Source organism: Theropithecus gelada, chromosome 1, assembly GCF_003255815.1.
Source record: "Theropithecus gelada isolate Dixy chromosome 1, Tgel_1.0, whole genome shotgun sequence".
In the NCBI taxonomy this organism is placed as follows: domain Eukaryota; kingdom Metazoa; phylum Chordata; class Mammalia; order Primates; family Cercopithecidae; genus Theropithecus; species Theropithecus gelada.
In genome coordinates, this window is record NC_037668.1 from 117099516 (window position 1) to 117115194 (window position 15679).

At 37.4% G+C, this 15679-nt stretch overlaps 1 protein-coding gene across 2 annotated transcripts in view; it reads right to left on the bottom strand.

Annotated features, from left to right (window-relative positions):
• Window positions 1-15679, bottom strand: part of LOC112611288 (guanylate-binding protein 7) — a 103423-nt gene that overhangs the window by 8040 nt on the left and 79704 nt on the right. For both annotated transcript variants that reach the window (XM_025364973.1, XM_025364964.1), the window contains 6 exons: window positions 11624-11733; window positions 11224-11420; window positions 9286-9531; window positions 8242-8522; window positions 6496-6708; window positions 462-564 (listed from right to left, as the gene is read on the bottom strand). In XM_025364973.1, coding sequence (XP_025220758.1) covers window positions 462-564; window positions 6496-6708; window positions 8242-8522; window positions 9286-9531; window positions 11224-11420; window positions 11624-11733 — 1150 coding nt within the window. The remainder of the gene's footprint in view (window positions 1-461; window positions 565-6495; window positions 6709-8241; window positions 8523-9285; window positions 9532-11223; window positions 11421-11623; window positions 11734-15679) is intronic.

Consider the following 15679-nt stretch of genomic DNA (forward strand, 5'->3'; position numbering starts at 1 on the left):
GTACTGTGCTCATTACCTGGGTGATGAAATAATCTGTACAACAAATTCCCATGTCACACAATTTACCCATGTAACAAACCTACTTGTGTACCCTCTGGACCTAAAATACAAGTTGGAAAGAAAAAAAAAAAAAAAAAAGGAAGTAACAGTCTTGTCTGAGTTCTATTCTCCTGAGTTCAGAGGCCAAACTGACATTGTAAAAAGCACCAAGGTGGGGAATTGAGAATCTCTGAATTCTCCCACTAGCCATGTCAGCAAGAGCATGTTTAAGAATGTTGTGGGAAGAAACTGAGTGGCTGAATGTTCAATCCCAACTCCCCTTGTTATTTTCAGTTTTAGCAGAGCATGTGTTCCCTATAAGAAGAAAGCTCCTGGTAGAAGGAAAATCCTTTTTTCTGAACATCAAGAGGGTATTACGAGAACCTACCCATTTGCCTGAAAGCTGAGCCCTGCCCCTGTACCTGCTATGGCTTTCTCTCCAGCAGTGAGGGCTTTGTCTGACTGCAGGATGGATTCCTCTATAACCACCTGTGACTGCAGGAAGCTCTGGAGGACCTCGTTTGCCTGAAGAATCAAGAAGGAGCAAAGACCTGTCAGGCAGCAGAAATCTTACCTTGTGATAAGGAAATTATTGTTCAACAAAGCCACAAATCTAACCTTGTAAACCTCACATTATTCTTAAGATTCCACAGCGGTTTCTTTCTTTCCACAGCCACAACAAAACGTCCAAGCTCTTTGTTGAGACATGAAAACTCTGTGCAGCAGCCTCCCTCATGCCTGTCCAGCCTCTTTGCCCAGGGATGCTGCTCACCACCCCCCTCAGGGTGCAGACAACCAGATTTCTATGCAGTTCTACAAACCCACATCCTCCATAGTTTGCATTATTTGCTTTCTTTTTTCTTCTGCCTGAAAGCCTGTCTACCCTTTTCAAATTAGGATAACATCCATTGATACTTTACCTAATAGCTCTTACCTCGCTGGAAGCTTTTCTAGTCTAATTATTAATTAATTAATTAATTAACTTTTGATCACTGTTAAGAATGTTGATAATAGTTCACTAAAAGTAAACAATGTATTCAAATTTAATTTAAAAAGTTAAAACCTTAAAAAGACGGAACAGGTAACTATTTGGTCTATTTACAGGAGTAGCGGTGAATATAATGGAAAATTAAACAGTTGAGAAACTTTTTTTTCTTTTTTGAGACAGTCTCACTCTGTCACCCAAGCATAAGCTCAGTAGTACTATGACTTCAACCTTGAACTCCCAGGCTGAGTGCTGCTGCCTCAGCCTCCTGTGTAGCTGGGACTGCAGATGTGTACTAATTTTATTTTTTATTTTTGTGGAGATGGAAGTCTTGTGATGTTGCTCAGGATAGTTGCAATCTCCTGGTCTTAAGCAATCCTCCTGCCTTGGCCTCCCAAAGCGTTGGGATTATAGGTGTGAGCCACTGTACCTGGCCTGAGAAACTTTAAGAATTTGAAACTTTAAGGGAGTAACATGGTTGTCCAAAATGGGAAATTAACAATCATGGAAAATACAACACTGCATAGACTTAACAGTCACACATGGGAAGGAAAAAAAGGCATAAATACCTCAGCCAACATGTGATTACTGACTGAAATTTGGGTGGGTGGGGCCCAACACAGAAGGAAGGACCTAGGCATTTTTTGATTGTTATTTTCCTTGTTTCCTTCTTTCAAAAAAAAAAAAAAAATCAGATTAATGGGTGTGTTAGGCCATTCTTGCATTACTGCAAATACCTGAGACTGGGCAATTTATTTTTTTTCTTATTGTGTGATTGTAGCTTATTCATTTTCATTGTGATATAGTATGCCATTATGTGAATACACTAGTTTACTTGTTCTATTGTTGATGGACATTAGGGTAAAATTTCAGTTTGGTGCTATTGTGAATGGTGCTGTTGTGACCATTTCTGTCCCAGTCTTTTAAGTGAATGTATATATCTAGGAATGGATTTGCTGGGTCATTCGGTATTTGTTTTTCAACTTTAGCAATTGAAATCAAACAGTTTTCCAAATTGATGTTCTGATTTATACCTCATTAGCAATGTGTGAGAATTCCAGTTGCTTCATATTCTTGTCAACACTTGGAATTTTGACTTTTTAAATATTAAACAGTCACCTTCTTTTCATTTGACTTTGAAACTCAGATAAGTGAAATTACCTGACCTGTACTAGGCTTGGTTCTGAGAATGCAAAAGACCTTGCAGTTCAGAATTTAGCCCTTTTTTCTCTTTAACTGGTAGGGACTTATGAAGTAAAAAATCATACTCAGATTTGATATACATATCTTTCCAAGGAGAATTACAAGTAGCTATTTATTTTCATCTGATCTGTATTTAAAATAGTTTTTTGGACACTACTGTTGTAGGGTGAGTGAGCAATAATGATTTAGGTTTAGAGTTAGGATCTACATTTAATTTTTTTTTTATTTAACTTTTATTTTAAGTTCAGGGGCAATTTATAAAGCAAAGAAGTTTAATGGGCTCATAGTTTCGCAGGCTTTACAGGAAACATGGTTTCTGGTAAGGCTTCAGGAAGCTTTTACTCCTGGTGGAAGGTGAAGCGGGAGCTTGCATGTCACATGACAAAAGCAGGAGCAAGAGAAAGCAAGAGACAGAGTGGTTGGGGGAGGTGCCACACATTTTTAAATGACCAGACCTCCAGAGAACTCACTATCACGCAGACAGCAGCAAGCCATGTAGGATCTGCTCCCATGGTCCAAACACCTCCCACGAGGCCTCACTTCCAGCATTGGGGATTACAATTCAATATGAGATTTGAGTGGGGACAAATAACCCAACTCAATCAATGGGGTTCACATGCAGGTTTGTTACATGACTATATTGCATGATAGTGAGGTTTGGGCTTCAGTCAAAACAGTCACCCAGATAGTGAACATAGTACCCCAAAGATAGTTTTTCAACCCTACTCCCCTCCCTGCCTCCTCTCTCTTGTATTCCCCAGTGTATATTGTTACCATCTTTATGTACATGTATATTCACTGTTTAGCTCCCACTTACAAGTGAGAACATGCAGTATTTGGTTTTCTGTTTCTGCATTAATTCACTTAATATAATGGCCTCCAGTTGCAACCATTTTTCTGCAAAGGACATGATTTCATTCTTTTTATGGCTGTATAGTGTCTCAAGGTGTATATGCACCGCATTGTTAAAATCCAATCCACTGTTGATGGGCACATAGGTTGATTCTGTGTCTTTGCTATTGTGAATAGTGCTGTGATAAAATATGAGTGCAGGTGTCTTTTTGATAGAATGTTTTATTTTCCTTTGGGCGTATACCCAGTAATGGGATTGCTGAGTTTAATAATAATAATAATAATAATAATAATTGTATTTTTAGTTCTTTAAGAAATCTCCAAACTGCTTCCCACAGGGGAATTTACAATTTACAATCCCACCAGCAGTGTATAAGCACTCCCTTTTCTCTACAACCTCACCAGTATCTGCTATTTTTTCCTTTTTTAATAATATAGGCTAATTTCTAATTTTGTTTTACAAGTTTTTTGAAGTTGATTGATAAATAAAAATTATGTTTAAGAGGAACAGCACAATATTTTGATATATGTATACATTATGAAATGGTTACTATTATCAAGCTAATATATTTGCACCTCATGTAGCTATCTATTTTTGTGCGTGTGTGGTGGGAACACAAGGGACCTACTCTCTTAGCAAATTTCTAGTATACAGTACATTGTTTTAACTATAGTCACCGGGCTATACACTAGGCATCCAGAACTTATTCATCTTATAACTGAATGTTTGTACCTACTGCCCACTATCTCCTCTTTCCTCCCACCCCTCTGCCCCTGGTAACCACCCATTCTACTGTGACTTTCACTAATTTTTTTTTTTTTTTTTTTTTTTTTTAGATGGAGTCTCGCTCTGTCGCCAAGCTGAAGTGCAGTGGCGCGATCTCAGTTCACTGCAACCTCCGCCTCCCAGGTTCAAGTGATTCTCCTGCCTCAGCCTCCTGAGTAGCTAGGACTACAGGCATGCACCACCATGCCAGGCCAATTTTTTTATTTTTAGTAGAGACAGGGTTTCACCATGTTGGCCTGGATGGACTTAATCTCCTGACCTTGTGATCCACCTGCCTCAGTCTCCCAAAGTGCTGGGATTAGAGGCCTGAGCCACTGTGACCAGCCAACTTTCACTCTTTTTAAATAATTTCACATGAAGGTGCGTTATGCAGTATTTGTCTTTCTAAGAATGGCTGATTTCACTAAGCATAATGTCCTCCAGGTTCATTCATGTTGTCGCCAGGGGTAAAATTTCTCTTTTTAAGGCTGAATAATACCTTATTTTATATATCTATATTTACATATAGATATGCATATATATCACATTTTCTTCACTTGCTCATTTGTGGATGGACACAGGTTGTTTTCATGTCTTGGCTATTGTGAATTATGCTGCAATGAACATGGGAGTGAAAATATCTCTTTGAGATAGTGACTTTAGTTCTTTCCGAAATACAACCAGAAGTCCACCAATAGCTGTTAAACTAATAAATTCAGTAAAGTTGGAGGATACAAAATTAACATACAAATTCAGCTGCATTTCTATGCACTAAGAACAAACTATATGAAAAAATAAGAAAACAATCACATTTATAATAGCATCAAAATAATAAAATGCTTAGGAATAAATGTAACCAAAGAGGTGAAAGATCTGTACACTGAAAATCATAAAATGCTGATGAAATTAACTGAAGATGACATAAAGTAAATGGAGAGATATTCCATGTACATTGATTGGAAAAATTAATATTGTTAAAATGTTCATACTATCTAAAAAATCTACAGATTTACACAATATCTATCAAAATTCCAATGCTGTTTTTTCACAGCAGTAAGAAAACCAATTATAAAATTCACATGGAGCCATAAAAGACCCCAAATAGCCAAAGCAAGAAAAACAGAGCCAAAGGCATCATACTATCTGACTTCAAAATCTACTACAAAGGTATCAAGTAACACAATGCTGGCATAAAAACAGACATCTAACTCCATGGAACAGAATAGAGAGCCAGGAAACAAACCCACATGTTTACAGGCAAAGACTTTAAAAAAACATGTGCCAAGAGTACACCAAGAGAAAAAGGTAGTATCTTTAATAAATGGTGGAATGGTGGTAGGAAAACGGAACCCTTGTACTACACACAAATGTCAACTAAAAATTCGTTAAAGATTTAAACATAAGATCAGAGACTGTAAAACTCTTAAGAGAAAACCTGGGAAATACTCCTAGACACTGGTCTTGGCAATGATATTTTTGAATTTCACACCAATAGCATAGGCAACGAGTGCTAAAAGAAACTAGCGGGACTACATCAAACTAAGTTACCACTCAATAGAAAAAAGAAAGGAAAAAAGAAAAAACATACAGAATAGAACATATTTGCAAACCATATATCTGATAAGTGCTTAATATCCAAAATATATACGGAGCTCATATAACTCAATAGCAACACAACAAAATGAAATACAACAAAACTGATTTTAAAAAAATGAGCAAAAGACCTGCACAGACATCCCTCAAAAGAAGACATTTAAATGACCATCAAGTATGTGAAAGCATGTTCTGCATCACTAAACTTCAGAGAAATGCAAATGAAAACCATAATGAGATATCACCTCACACAGAATGATGATTACCAAAAAGTCAAAAGATAACAAGCGTTGGCAAGGATGTAGAGAAAAGGGAACGCTTAGACACCATTGGAAGGAACATGAATTAGTATAGTCATCATAGAACACAGGACAGTTTCCTCAAAAAGAAAAATCATGAGTTTCCAATGGCTTTTAAGTACATAGATCAGCCCATCAGCTCCACCACTTGCTGACTGTGTCATCTTAGGAACTTTATTAGCCTCTTCGTGCGTTAACATTTCTCAATTGCCTATGCGGAAGATAGTAGTAACTAATTTACATTATTCTGAGAATGAAATTGATAATCCAACAAAATCACCTAAAACAATATCTGATACACAAAATGAATGCTCAATGTCTATGAACCTTTCTGTTGATCATCACCATCATCATCATCACTATCAATGTATACCAGTATGATAAGCATAAACACTCCATATCCAATTGAGTATTAATTTGTCCATCTTGTGTAAGACCATAAACTTCTGAAAACAAAGCTTTTCCTTTCATAGTGTATTTTCTGTATTTAGCACAAAAACTATCACATTATTTGATAAATAAAAGAAATGGTTTGTTTCACCTGGACTTCTGATTCTAAATCCTCTTTGGGAAAAAAATAGTTCTGTTTTAGTAAGAGTAGCTAAATAATTGTGGATTTTAAGATTTAAAACATCAAGGTATTGCCGTGCTTCACTTTTTGTCCATAAATGGTGCTCTGTTCTTAGATTTTCAGAAGGGGCAACAAGGACCCTCTGACTATCCTCTGTCATCCATTCCCTTCTGCCCTTATTCCTCACCTTAATTCCTTTTCTGGGCAGTAGTGTATAGTCCTGTTCAATCTTCTTTTTTGCTTCTAAGTAGATATTGTGCCCTCCAGGAACAAAGAAAGTTCCTCTTGAAATACTTTCCATCAAGAGCTCTGAAAGCCGCTTAAGCTCAGCCTGGCAGTATTTGGCAGATGCCTCTTCATTCTGCAGCACAAAGTCTTCCTTCTTTTTCTCCATGGTGTCCTGCCAGAAAAGTGTAGGGGAAAAAACAGTAGAAAGAAGCTGTTAGAAGGGAAGGTCCAACTGTGATCCTCTTGGAAGAAGTATTCTGATGGCCTCAGAGCGGACTGAGATATGGTGTAGACCAAGAGTCAGAAGACTTGTTTTAATTCCAGTTTGAATCAGTTCTCTGCATGGCCTGTGGAAAGTTCATGAACTCTATCTTTCCTTCAGCAAAAGATGATCAACGGTGATCTAACTATGAAAAATAAGCAAGGGACAATTCAGTTGTGGCAGTAATAGTGTCCTTAGAGAGCACGGATTGCTATGGATAAAATGTGTACACAGAAAATCAACCCTTCTGGTACAATCACATCCCAGTAATGACTTGATTGTACTCTGAACAGAGCTTGGAACTCTTTTGAAATTCTTCCAAAAGGGATCTTAACATGTGAAGATATGGGAACATTATTATTTTTTGCTTACACTTGTAAGCTATGATTGCATCTGGGTTTTCTCAATATGTACTAAGAGATTTCTGTCACTTGTGGACTGGTAATAGACAGACTGAAAGAAGGTTATTCAATAACAGTGCCAACGGCAGATTTAAGATATCTCCCAGGATTTCCCCTCCGAAGTTTCCACACTCTCCATAGTCCCTGGGCTTATTAATACGATGGAGTGTACTCCAGTGTTTAGGTAACATTATATGATATCTGTTGACTTTTAGAAATGGAGAGTATTCAAGTAGTACTGAGTATACTCAAGAAAGTATGTAAGAATTACCATATCACATGAGCTCTTTGAAAGCAGAGCTTTTTTGTTTACCTTGAGGCAGAAGAGGAAGCCAGAGAGATTAGAAACAAGAGAAACATTTGATGCATCATTGCTGACTTGAAGATGGAGAGAGGTTCCCCTGAGCATACAGGTAAGAAGTAAGCTCAATCAGCACCTTGTTTTCAGCTTGTGATACACTGAGGGGAGCACACAGATGCCCTAAAAAGAACTTCTGACTTACAGAGCTGTGAGCTTATGCATTTTTTCACACTCAGAGTCAGGCAAGTGCTTCTTTATTTTACCTTTTTAGAAAATAAAAAAACAAAAATTGTATATGCATAATGCTTACATCATGTTATTTTGAAATGTAACATGAAATGTAACATAATCTGTACAAGTTAAGAATTCTGTTTAACTTGTATAGATTATGAAATTACTAAAGCTAAGTAACATATATATTAGCTCCAATATTTGTCATTCTAAATACTACTCTCTTAGTAATTTTCAATAATGCAATACATTGTTATTAACTGTAGTTAGTATGTTGTATAAATGTGTTGTTAAATGGGCTACAATCATAATTTCTTATATATGATAGAAAATTAATAAATTTCCCATATTTTAGAAAAATCAAAAACTGTAGCCCATTAAGTTCAGTCACATAAAATAATCCAAGCTCCCTTTACCATGAGAAAGAGATGAACCATGGCATTAAAAAGGTGGGCTATAAGTATCATTCCAGAGAGGCAGGAATCAAGAAAAAAAAAATACGAAGATTACCACAAGCTTCTTCTGAAATTCCTGGTTTTTATCCTTGAAGGAGTGCTCCATGAAGACTGCAATGGCTTCCCTCTCACAGGCCGTGTGCACGTCCAGCAGGTCCTGGAGCGTGTCTGTGGGGAATTTCACTTGCTGGGCCATCCGCTGGCTGTAGTGGTCAGCTGCCCTCTGCACGGCCGCTGAGTTCTCACGCTGGGCCAGAGCTGCCATTGCATTCTCCAGACAAGGAACCGCTCCACTGTTGATGGCATCCAGGTAGGTCTCCACCAGTATCCCCAGCCCTGAATGATTTAGAAAATTTAGGGAATAGTTAGAAAGTTTTCACTCATTGTTTTACAAGTGGTATGTATCATCATTCTAAAAATCACAAAAAATTCCATTTAACATGAATTTTCCCTCCTTCTCCTTCTTTTAATTCTGCTATTACTACTACTACTACTACTTTTTACGAAGCCACTTTCTTACAATAACGTCCCTGTTGTTCCTATTTATTCTTTCTATTTTGTTCTCCAACTCATCACATTACAAAGTTAATTACTAATCACAAACAATATGGAGCAAGGGTTTCTTGAAAAAGAATACTTTTCTGCTTAAGTAAAAATTTAAAAACATTTATTCAGCAAAGTAAATTATATCATTTGTGGATCATGATTCTGAATGTAAACGCAGGTGCCTTTATAAAAACACTTAAGAGAGTGCCAGAACATTAAACCCTGTGAGAAGCTCTTTTCTGTACAGAGCACTAAAAGACTGCACAGGTAACATGTTCATGAAGCCAGCTTTGTTTATAAGATTATGCTGAATTTTGTGTCTCAAAATCTCATTAGGCTTGCAGAAACTCATGACATGCTACTTACTTTCTGTTTTGTGTAAATTCACAACACATCTTTTATACCCTCACTGAGAAAAACATCCTTCACTTATCCCACACCTCGTAACACAGATGTTATCTCCTTACCAGCTGTTCGTGCTTATAAGCATAGTTTACTAGTTTTTGAGATACAGTAGGCCTCAATAAACACCCATATAGGGAAATAGACTCACGGTTTCCAGTGACAAGGATTCCCTCCCTCAGGGTCTTGGTCTTTGCATGGGTGAGGATATAAGAACAGAAGTTTTCTGATTGCACTTGAAAATTACTATCCAGTTGGTCTTCGGGTACTTCTTCAACATGGAGTAAGAGATTTTTGTCATTTGTTGGCCGGTCAAAGACAAAGCACTTCCGTTTTGGAAAGAAATGCCTGATCCACTCCCTGGGCTTGTTAGAATTTTGGATTTGGGGATTCTTGCCTGCAGAATTAGTGAAAAAAGTGACTACTGAAGAACAGCTTTTAAGCGAGCCTGAAGATTTTCATTTCCAAAGTTCCTTGCATCAACCACTACAGTCTCTCATGTCTGTGAATCTATGCAACAAAACCTCTCATGCAACCAAACTTATGCTAATCTACTTGAGTTATGAAAAGTCAATTTCTGCACAAAGCAGAGTCAGAAAGTTACTTCTGGAAAGGAAGGGAAGGCATCCACCTCAAGTGAAGGAATTTATGGTTGGTTTCCTCAGCCGCTGTATGATGTCTGGTAGACTGATGATTTTTTAAATGTTTGCTGAATTATGATTAACTAAAATATGATAAGAAGTACTTTCTTTAAAAGTTGTATATATTTAAGGTGTTATAACATGAAGTTTCGATGTGCATGTACATAGTGAAATTACTACTAAGTAAGCAAATTATATATCCATTACCTTCTATACTTTTCATCCCTTTTTTTTGTGGTAAGAGTACCTAAAATCTAATCTCTGTAAATTTTAAATGTAAAATACAATATCGTTAAGGATAGTTCTCCTGTAGTATATTAGATCCCTAGACTTTCCCACCCTATATAACTTCAAGTTTGTACCCTTCACCCACATGTCCTCATTTCCTTCCTCACCGTGCCCTGGTAACCACTGTTCTATTCTCTGTTTCTACGTATTTGATGTTTTAAAATAGAATCCATATAGAAAAGAGGTCCTGTCATATTTTTCTTCCTGTTTCTGGCTAATATTACATAGCATCATGGACTTTCTCAATCTTACTGTCCCCATGTCAGAAATGAAATGTAGGGCTTAAAAATAAAGTAATGCTAGAAACAAGGACAAGATGCGGCTGGGGAAAATGTCGGAAAGAGACAGAAAATACTCAGGTCAGATTATATTAGGTCTAACATTGTCTTGCAGAGGGATTCTGTGGCATGTATCAGTTATTCAAAACAAATATTTGTTGAAAGGATGAACAAATGAACAAACATGGATATTGATTGTAGGTGCCAGCAGGTATCCACTCTGCTAAATATAATCTGTTTAACAAACGTATAATAGATTGACAACAGATTATATGAGACTGTAGAATGAAGTAGGTGATGTTATGAAAACAGTAAAATAAAGGGTTTGACAGTCCTATTGGAAGCACATGTCAGTGTATTTTTTTTTTAATTTCCTGAATCATTAACTGTACAAATCTCCTTTTTCTCTAAAGGATATAACTATCCAGGCTAATAAAATAGACCGAGTCAAATATATTTCCAAAATTTGATCATTTGACTTCTTGTGATTCTGCGTTTACGAGCTTCCAAACTTATTAGGTAATTTTCTCCAAATAGAATAGGAGGAGAACTTGAAGTTAATAAGTAACACAAATATATGAGTCTTAGGATGTGACAATATTAATTGTAATCCTTAATATATTTTTCACAGTACTTATTGGTCTAAAATCATTTGATAGAACTTTGAGTTTTAAATTTCCTCAATGAATTTGAACCTCAGCCTCTGGGAAATTTCAAGTAAAAATAACCACAAAAATCATAATCACTTGTCAATCACCAACCACCACGAGCAAGGGCCTCAGTCAGGTCCAATATAAAAATTTGTGTCAGGTGTTGAAGAGCAGGTCCTAGTTGAGCCCACCCACTACTGAACCTTCTCCCATCTAGGCTATGCTCTGATACCTGGAATCAGCTTCAAGGCATTCTCCAGGTATTCATCTTCTGTGATGGGGTGTCCATCTAAATTCAGCTCCAGGGTAAAATCCCGAACAGTCCAAATAAAGTCTGGAAAGAAACTCACAAACTCGCTGGAGTCCTCAACTTCATCAGGTTTGGGGCAGGATTTTGCCCTGATTAGCTCTGTTAGTTCAATCACGTAGCTGGGATCTCAGCTAAGGAAGGAGTAGCACCCTACACCATCGTTTCCACATCTCACTTAGAAACAAGTTTTATACACGTTCCCTTTTGCTCTGTGTCTTTTCTTACTCAACCAGGACAACTGAGTCACAGCAAAGAAGACACAGTATCAGTTTCCATTCCCCTAAACTCCATAAAACCTGCTCTTCACTTCCCGGAAGGATACTGCAGCTGCTCCAGGGCCTGGTGGTTGATGGTGTTCATGCTGTTGTAGACAAAGCTGCTGCTTAGAAGCACAGCCAGGGCAAAGATCCACGAGTCATTCTTAGGGTCACTCTAGTGTTAAAGAAATAGAAAAAAGGAAGCCACAGTTTAGATACATCTCAAGGTCAACTATTTGTGTCCATGTAACCAAAACTTAAGTCATTGCAGTTTTCCCAAAATGCTGTGTCTAAAGGAAAGCATTTCCCAAAATGCTGTGTCTAAAGGAAAAGCATATAAGCTTTATATGCTTGTCAGCATGATTTGGTGAAATTAAATAAATTAGCTATAGAAAAAGCAGCGTAAGCATCTCTATTTTCCGTAAAAATGTTGTTAATGTATAATACCCAATCACATGATAAGTAAATATACTTCTTCCATTATGCTTTATCAATTGTGCTGTAACCATTATAAGGAGAACATCTTGGTTTGAAGTCTCCTGAACGATGCTCTCCACTTTTTGTATGCAATAAATTTAAATTTTTCCAAACTTGATCTGATATTATTTGTGACACTTGAAAGCACATTACTGTTAGGACTTAAGAGTCTCCTTTTAATTTATTCACTTATTAATTCATTCATTTGGTTGTCCATTCACGATTTCAGCTGTAGTATATATAACGGAATAGTAAGGCATGTAATATGAATTTTGAAGATCATGTTAAAGTCAAACTGTATTTTTGCCATTTATATTGATCTTCTCAGGGCGTCACTTTCTTTACATATTAAAAGTAGCAATTGACATGGTCAATGTGTAAAATATTTGATGCAGTGCCTAAAGCATAGTAAGTATGAAGTCATTAGTGAACAATAATCCTTCGGCAGATTTTCTCAATCATGGCTATATTAGGAATGCAAATGTTAATCAATCAAATTCACCAAAAATTGTTCAGCTACATACAAAATGCAGATGCTGCCTTTGGTTTTGTGGATGCAAAGTTCCATAATCACAAGAAGATGACTTTCAGGAGTGGCAGATAGCATTGTCAACATAAAAGTGCAACCAAGATGATAATTTCTGCAGGGAGTGGAACCAAAGTCATAATGTAAAAAACAAAACAAACAAAAATCTAAAAAATGGGAGGTGGGAAGGAAGAAAAATAAAGAGAAACAAATGCTCTGTGAGTTCGAGCAAGAAGTTACTGTGTCTAACTAGAATAAGATGGCAGTAGGTTGAAAAGAGCTGGACGTTAAGGATTACATAAAATGAGAACTTGTGGAAATGAAAGAATTAAAAAGGTGAAAGACTCAACAGAATCCAAGTCAAAAATTTTAGGGTATGATCATATAATGGTATTACAGTTATTTAATTCAACTGAATGAGTGAATAGGTATGTGGAGAAGACAAGGCTAGAAATACTATTCAGGGCAAGACGTGAAGGTCCCTTAAATAGAATTAAATGCTGACCAAATCCACAAATTCCAAGGCCAACAAGTAATTTTGCTTCCATCAAGCATGTATATATTTGTATGTTTTGGTTCCTTGAACAGTCATACTTTTGCAAATAAAAAAGTTTACGCACATTACAATCTATTTCAAATCAATATTTCATCTTTGTTGTACACTGAAATGATGATTGATAACTTAAGAACTGTATCCTTAAATTCACTGTTTCTAAATGAGACCCCACACACATTTGTAATTTTTGCAGTATGAAAGCCAAAACACACTAATTCTATTTTCTTTTTTTTGAGATGGAGTCTTGCTCTGTTGCTCAGACTGCAGTGCAATGGTGCAATCACTGCAACCTCCATCTCGCAGGTTCAAGTGATTCTTCCACCTCAGCCTCCGAAGTAGCTGGGATCACAGGCACCTGCCATCATGCCCGGCTAATTTTTGTATTTTCAGTAGAGATGGGATTTCACCATGTTAGCCAGGCTGGTCTTGGACTCTTGACCTCAGGTGATCCACTCACCTTGGCCTCCCAGAGTGCTAGGATTACAGGTGTGAGCCACCGCTCCTGGCCTCTATTTTCTTTTTCTTTTTTTTTTTTTTGAACTTTTAATTTAAGTTCAGGCTTACCCCCAAACTTAATAAAATAAAATAAATAAGTTAAAATATTTTATTTTAAGTTCAGTGGTGCCCCTGAACTTAATGAAATGCCATGAAACTTAATAAAAGTTTAAAAAAGGAAAATTGAGAAAACGTCCCTGTCTGACAGCTTTGAAGAGAGTACCGGTTCTCCCAGCACGGAGTTTGAGCTCTGAGAATGGACAGACTGCCTCCTCAAGTGGGTTCTTGACCCCCAAGTAGCCTAACTGGGAGAGACTTCCCAGTAGGGGCTGACTGACACCTCATACAGCTGGGTGCCCCTTTGAGACAAAGCTTCCAGAGGAAGGATCAGGCAGCAACATTTGCCATTCTGCAATATTTGCTGTTCTGCAGCCTCCCCTGGTGATACCCAGGTAAACAGGGTCTGGAGTGGACCTCCAGCAAACTCCAACAGACCTGCAGTGGAAGGTCCTGACTGTTAGAAGGAAAACTAACAAACAGAAAGGATATGCACACCAAAACCCCATCTGTACATCACCATCATCAAAGACCAAAGGTAGATAACACCACAAAGATGGGGAGAAACCAGAGCAGAAAAACTGAAAATTCTAAAAATCAGAGCACCTCTTCTCCAAAGGAACATGGCTCCTTGTCAGCAATGGAACAAAGTTGGATGGAGAATGACTTTGATGAGTTGAGAGAAGAAGGCTTCAGACGAATGGTAATAAAAAACTTCTCCGAGCTAAAGGAGATGTTCAAACCCATCACAAAGGAGCTAAAAACCTTGAAAAAAGATTAGACAAATGGCTAATGAGAATAAATCGTGTAGAGATGACCTTAAATGACCTGATGGAGCTGAAAACCATGGCATGAGAACTATGTGATGCATGCACAAGCTTCAGTAGCTGATTTGATCAAGTGGAAGAAAGGGTATCACTGATTGAAGATCTAATGAGTGAAATGAAGCGAGAAGAGAAACTTAGAGAAAAGAAGAGTAAAAAGAAACGAACAGAGCCTCCAAGAAATATGGGACTATGTGAAAAGACCAAATCTATGTCTGATTGGTGTACCTGAAAGTGATGGGGAGAATGGAACCAAGTTGGAAAACACTCTTCAGGATATTATTCAGGAGAACTTCCCCAACCTAGCAAGGAAGACCAACATTCAAATTCAGGAAATACAGAGAAAGCCACAAACATACTCCTTGAGAAGAGCGACTCCAAGACACATAATGGTCAGATTCAGCAAAGTTGAAACGAAGGAAAAATGTTAAGGGCAGCCAGAGAGAAAGGTCAGGTTACCCACAAAGAAGTCCATCAGTGGATCTCTCAGCAGAAACTCTACAAGCCAGAAGAGAGTGGGGACCAATATTCAATATTCTTAAAGAAAAGAATTTTCAACCCAGAGTTTCATCTCCAGCCAAAGTTTCATAAGTGAAGGAGAAATAAAATCCTTTACAGACAAGCAAATGCTGAGAGATTTTGCCACCATCAGGCCTGCCTTACAAGAACGCCTGAAGGAAGCACTAAACATGGAAAGGAACAACTGGTACCAGCCACTGCAAAAACATGCCAAATTGTAAAGACCATTGATGCTAACATGAAACCGCATCAACTGACAAGCAAAATAACCAGCTAACATCATAATGTCGGATCAAATTCACACATAACAATATTAACCTTAAATGTAAATGGACTAAATGCTCCAATTAAAAGACATAGAATGACATATTGGATAAAGAGATAAGACCCATCAGTGTGCTGTATTCAAGAGACCCATCTCATATGCACAGACACGCATAGGCTCAAGATAAAGGGATGGAGGAAGATCTACCAAGCAAATGGAAAACAAAAAACAGCAGGGGTTACAATCCTAGTCTCTGATAAAACAGACTTTAAACCAACAAAGATCAAAAGAGACAAAGAAGGCCATTATATAAAGGTAAAGGGATCAATTCAACAAGAAGAGCTAACTATACTAAATACATATGCACCCAATACAGGAGCACCTAGATTCATAAAGCAAGTC